The sequence below is a fragment of the Rhipicephalus microplus genome, chromosome 10 (genome assembly GCF_043290135.1).
Source record: "Rhipicephalus microplus isolate Deutch F79 chromosome 10, USDA_Rmic, whole genome shotgun sequence".
Lineage (NCBI taxonomy): Eukaryota > Metazoa > Arthropoda > Arachnida > Ixodida > Ixodidae > Rhipicephalus > Rhipicephalus microplus.
The window spans coordinates 64,521,569-64,527,568 of NC_134709.1; the positions used below are offsets into that span (position 1 = coordinate 64,521,569).

Here is a 6,000-nt window from a genome sequence, read left to right on the forward strand (position 1 = left end):
TATCCCCCGACACCTGCGTGCCACCATTCTTCAACATCTGCATGACGCTCAGACGGCAGGACACCTGGGTTTTTCGCGCACCTATCACCGCGTGCGGCAACGGTTTTTTTTTTGCCTGGCCTGTATAAATTTGTGCGCCGCTATGTCGCTGCTTGCGAGCGCTGCCAGCGTAGCAAACGTCCTGCTCTCCGTACGGCTAGCATGCTCCAACCTATCGACAATCCCCCGGAACCATTCTTCCGCGTCGGCCTCGACTTGCTCGGACCTTTCCCAACGTCCGTGTCGGGCAACAAATGCATCGCTGTCGCAACTGACTATGCGACCACATATGCTATAACTCGTGCCTTGCCAAGTAGCTGCGCTACAGACGTTGCAGACTTTCTACTGAATGACACCATTCTGCGGCATGGGGCTACGCGCCAGCTTCTGACAGATCGTTGCCATTGCTTCCTCGCTAAAGTTATCGACGAAATCCTCCGTAGCTGCTCTACCGAACATCACCTTACTACTGCCTACCATCCCCTGACCAACGGTCTCACAAAGCGCCTCAACCGAACTCTTACAGACATGTTGTCCATGTACGTCTCTGCTGATCACCGTGACTGGGACGCAATGCTTCCCTACTTTACGTTTGCGTACAATTCATCAAGGCATGACACCACCGGCTATTCTCCGTTCTTTCTTCTGTACGGCCGCAACCCTGTCTTGCCATTCGACACACTCCTTCCTTCTGATACTACCAAACCAACGGTGTATGCTCAGGACGTTGCTTCTCGAGCCCGCGTCGCTCGCCAAATCGCGCGCACTAGGCTCACTGCTTCTCAAGCCTCACAAAAAGTCCGATACGATGACTGGCACCGCGACGTTGACTACCCTGCCGACTCTCTCGTCCTACTTTGGACGATGCATCGGCGTGAAGGCTTGTGCGAGATGCTCCTTCCATGATACACCGGGCCCTACAAAGTTCTCCGCAAGGCCACTGACTTCGACTACTTTATCACTCCCGTTGAACCACATACATCTTCTGCCACACCGCCTACTGATGTTCATGTGTCGCGACTAAAACGCTACTACACTGCCAGTCCTGATTGACTTAGCGGCGCCGTGACGGTGCTTCATCCGCCGGGGGTGGCATTACGAGGCAGTGGGCATGCATGATGGCTCCGCCCCGTAGTAGACGCATCGATGAAGAAGAAGCGGATTCGGTGCGCGAGATCCTCGCAGCCCTGAGGTGTCACACCTACCTGTAAATATTGCAAATACACTCCTTTTTTCTTCCGTGTATTTGTAATCACCGTAACAATATTACTAGGTTTTCTGAGATTAATAACCGCCTTCTGCCTTAAGTTCACACATACTACGACAAGTTCGCTACCAAATTTACGGGAATTAAGCTGTGGAATTCCCTTCCTTACGTAATAAAATCATTAACCACAGAACATGCATTCAAAAACCAAGTAAAGAAATATTTTTGCAACAGTTGTCTTCATCTTACCAACTGCTTTTTAATGTAGCGATAACAATTGCTACATGTTATATTGTCCTTACGTTTTGTAATGTAACTTGCGCTTGTTTGTTCTTCAGAGTTTTCTTTTTTGTCTTGCTAAACATATATGTATTTTCTACTTTTATTTTTTCGCATTGTGCTTTTTTTTCTTACTGAAGATACCGTAACAACTGAAAGCTGTATATTTTGTTTCTTCTCCCGTTAACATCATGTATGGGAGCCCCCCTGACAGTTTCTAACTTTGGGGCTTCTTGTGTGTATTACCAATCCCGTACGCACTTTTCTGTAAACGAACATTGTTGTTGAATGAAACTTTAACTTGAACATGACATGAAAACTCACAATAGCTTAGACAAGTTTCTACTAATAACAACTTCTCAGGCACGAACAAAGAAGCACGACAACCACGTCAAAAAGAGCGTATAGAGGCCTTCCTTTCCCGCGTCCCTCTTAAAGATACGTCGAGGTAACTTTCTTAGTAAATTAGTATTAGGAAAGTTGCAATCGACCTATTTGTAGGACGAAGCATGTTTTCTGCGGTCTCGCCGTTTACCATGAAGCTTCGTGATGACAAGAAGTTTTACTGCTCAAGCCCCATATACACACAGAGCCGCAGGGCAAAGAAGTATCTTAATGTTTGCTTCTTGGCGTACACTAAAATTCAAGAAGAGCCCGCAGCCCTGTTACCAGACGCCTGCGTAGCGTGCCCTGCAATACTTGGTATTTTAATTCAAAAAGTTATCTGCTTTCATGAGGGTGCACATTCGCGTACGCCGAAATAAACTAGTGGCTGTTAGTAAGCGCCCTGTTTCGACGCCACTATTCTACGTGCCGTCTAAGCGCTGTTCATGAAAGTCAACAAAGTCATTGTCTACACAGGACAGAGATCGGCCGAAAAGAAAAGAAGGCAAAGAATGCCTCGGTTTAATAAATGTACTCTCACAGCTGCCTCTAACTCTTCCTCCTCCTCCACATTTTTCAGGCTGTCAAGGAGAAGCACGCTAAGATGACATCTTATGGAAGCGGCAGATCGGACCCCGAGCAAGTCATACGTCAGCGCAAGTTCCTGCGGCACGTCCACGCTGCCCACATCCTCAACATGGAACGGCTCGCCGGCCTCCACAACGGTGCGATGTAATGATAAAGTAATACAGCACATCGAACTGTTGGAATTTACATGCAGCGAAGCGGCTCCACATTTTTTTTTCATATACGACCCATAAACAAGGACGTCGGCAGAACTCCTTCGAGAAAAAGGGGGAAAATGGCCTCTTATCTGTGTGCTACACTGAAAATCTCGTCGAACGACAATATTCTTTTGCCGGAGCTTGTGCAGAACCCTGGGCCACTGCCAGGTGGAAGCACCATATCGTCAGCAGAGGGCTTTTTTGTGCATTGCGTCACAGTTTCAACGTAGCGTAAATAACACTATTGTCTATATAATTACGTATGTATGTATTTTCTATTAAAAGAACACAACACCTAATACTTACGTAGTGGTGTGGGGTTGGGCCTCATGTACACGTAATATTTGCTTTTTGATCGACAATGTTCACAAGGCTGTGGTCCTCAGGTTTCGTTGCAGTGTTCATCGGTTGGCGCTGTCGTTGTTTGTGGATTCCTAATTAATAACAGTGTTAGAAGATAGGCCTCATCTAAATGGGTTTTTGTGAAGCTTCAGCAATTGAAGTGGTTGCGCAATTAAAGGCAAGCCAAAGAAAATTATCCCTATCAGTGGACCTATCTGCGAGATTGAGTGCTCCTAGAAATAAAAAACAAAGTAGCGGAAACTTTTTACTCCCGTAAAGGTCATCCCGTCACGATATGTTTGCCAACGCAAAGCAGGTGATATTCACGCAACGCATGCTTTGTCCGTTGTCAAAAGTACTGCCATCGTGATTTACGTAACAGAGACGTTTTAAACACTGCTAATGGTATAAGGTTTGAGAATGTACAATTTTATGCCAGCAAAACTCAACTTTTTGGTGACTGCGTTCCACAAGCTCGTTTCCTTTACGGAAGAGACCTTGAATTCTACACAAACCTTTGCGATTGTGTAGGCCTTGAGAAAGGCCTTGAGAAAGTCAAATGATTAGAATCCAAGACATTAGTTGCATTTATTATGAATTTTTGAATCAACCAACAGTATTGTTTTTCTATTGTTTCTGGCAACAAAATTCATACATTTAAAAATTACAACAGAAATGAAAATGCATGGAATAATCATTCACATACGGGACTGTCAGTGCTGCAAATATGAACAGAAATAGAAATAGCGCTATAAAAAAACGAGTGAGTTTCAAAAACATCACGTTTTGCCAGAATTTCGAAAATGAGTTAAGTTGTCCAGAATCAGAGAAGATCAAGTGGGCTATTTCTCCATTAGTGCTATGTCGCAGTAATGCTACGTCGCAAAATATTTCTGATACAAAGCTTGCGTCGCTGTTAGCATTATCTCGACTTCACGAAAACACACTCTTCGTAAAACGGTCGTCGCCACCCGGCGATGCTTCTTGATTTTTTCTTTGTTCAATTATTTTCTTATTTCAAAACAATATGCAATTTTTCGCTATCTGGTCATGATTGCATAAGAGACAAAATTACGAGGAAACTCGAAAACACCAGTATACCGCGTTTTTTTTTTTATCTTTCCTGGAATCGAGTGACCCCCTAGCATCACCCCGTTAGGATCGCAACAACCGCATCCTACCCTTTCAAACTGTTTACACCACCCTACCACCTTACCTCCTACAAGACAGGCACTAATTCTTAAACCCCCCATTCGTGAAACACTCCCACTCCCCATTGCGAATTGTCGAAAGCTCCTGGGAACGACGTACAACGATTCCATGCTGCGACGCCAGCCCTTCCTCAAGCGGAACGAAACAGAAACAGGCTGGAATAGTTGCTTGTTTTCCTGTGCAACTTACTCGTCCAGTTTAGAAACTGCCTGGTAAGATAGAGCAAAATAGCGAGCAAAAACTCACTGCTCCCTTTTTTTTTCTGAGTACACCGATCTACGAGGCAACAAATGTCGAATCATTGTATCCCCCGGGTGTCACGAGATGGCGCGGTACGTCCACTTGGAATTGGAGCCCCACTTTGAATATGGTGTCTGACGTGGTTTCTCTTGCTCGCCGCTGCACGCGAGGGAAACCCAGTAAGGAGGTGCACATGTTGCCGAAATCAGGTTCATTCCTCGATTGCTCAAGAACTGACCAGCCTTTTAAAAAATAAACCGTTATAGTGTTCATACACCCCCACATCCATCAAACCACGAATAGAGGCTACGAATGCTGAATTGCTGTATGCCCAGTGTGTCACAAGATGGAGCCATGCGGTCCCTTTCAATGGTTCCGGGGCTTACTTTTGGGAACTCAGTGGTGTGCATGAGGTCAGAGGTGCAATCAGGAATGGAGGTGAATCAAAGTAGTGCAAAAAGCCTCGCCAGAGTAGTTAATTTACGAAGACTGTCGTTTGTTTACAAATTGCAGCTCATGATTTCTGAACTGGTTACGGAAAGCTTAAAAGTAGGTCTGAAAAATAATATGCACAAAACTAAAGTAATGTGCAACAGTCTCGGCAGAAAACAGCACTATGCAATTGGTGGAGAGACGCTGAAAGTTGTAAAAAAGTATGCCTGCTTAGGACAGGTAGTAACTGCGCAGCCAATACCATGAGAGTGAAATAACTAGAATAAAAAAGATGGGGTGGATCGCATTCGGCAAGCATTCTTAAATCATGAATAGTGATCTATCACTAACAGTGAAGAGGAATGCATACAACATTTGTATTTTACCAGTGCTTACGCACGTAGCAGACACCTGGAGGCTTACAAAGAAGGTTAAGCTTAAACTGAGGACGACGCCGCGAGCGATAGAAATGAAAATGATAGGCGTCACCTTAAGAGACAAGAAGAGAGCAGAGCGGGTTAGGGAAGAAACCGGGTTCAGGGTGTCATAGTTAAAATCAAGAAGAAGAAATGGACATGGGCTGGGCACGTAGCACGTAGGGAGGATAACCGCTGGTCATTTAGGGTAACTAACTTGATTCCCAAGGAAGGCAAAGGCACGATGGGGAAACAGAAAGTTAGGGGGGCTGATGAGATTTGAAAGTTCGCAGGTAAAACGTGGCAGCAAAAGTCACCAGACAAATTTGATTGGCGGATCGTGAGAGGGGCTTTTGCCCTGCAGTGAGCAAAGTCAGGCAGATGAGGATACTAATGATGAAGATGACCAGTTGAGAAACTACGTTCCAAACCCCGGACATGCAGTTGGCCCGGTGTTTTGGGAGTTAGCAGAGTGTCGCACCATCTGGAAGCCACGACAAAGAACACAAATATAGCGTTCAATAGTGGGACCGTTGTTTCTGTTGTGGCTCCCGCTACTTTCGCTCTGCTGCTACTAAATGCAAACTATTGAGAAAAAAAACACGTATTTTCTCGTTTCTTCAAACATTTTAGAAAAAATAGAACAGAAATAATTTTTTTATTC

At 45.0% G+C, this 6,000-nt stretch overlaps 1 protein-coding gene across 1 annotated transcript in view; it reads left to right on the plus strand.

The window, feature by feature from the left end:
- LOC119185009 (isoprenyl transferase-like) overlaps positions 1-2,973 on the plus strand; it is a 36,917-nt gene extending 33,944 nt beyond the window's left edge. The window contains exon 7 of the mRNA XM_075874675.1: positions 2,490-2,973. Within this exon, the coding sequence (XP_075730790.1) occupies positions 2,490-2,645 (156 nt within the window). The 3' untranslated portion in view covers positions 2,646-2,973. The remainder of the gene's footprint in view (positions 1-2,489) is intronic.
- The last annotated feature ends 3,027 nt before the right edge of the window (positions 2,974-6,000 follow it).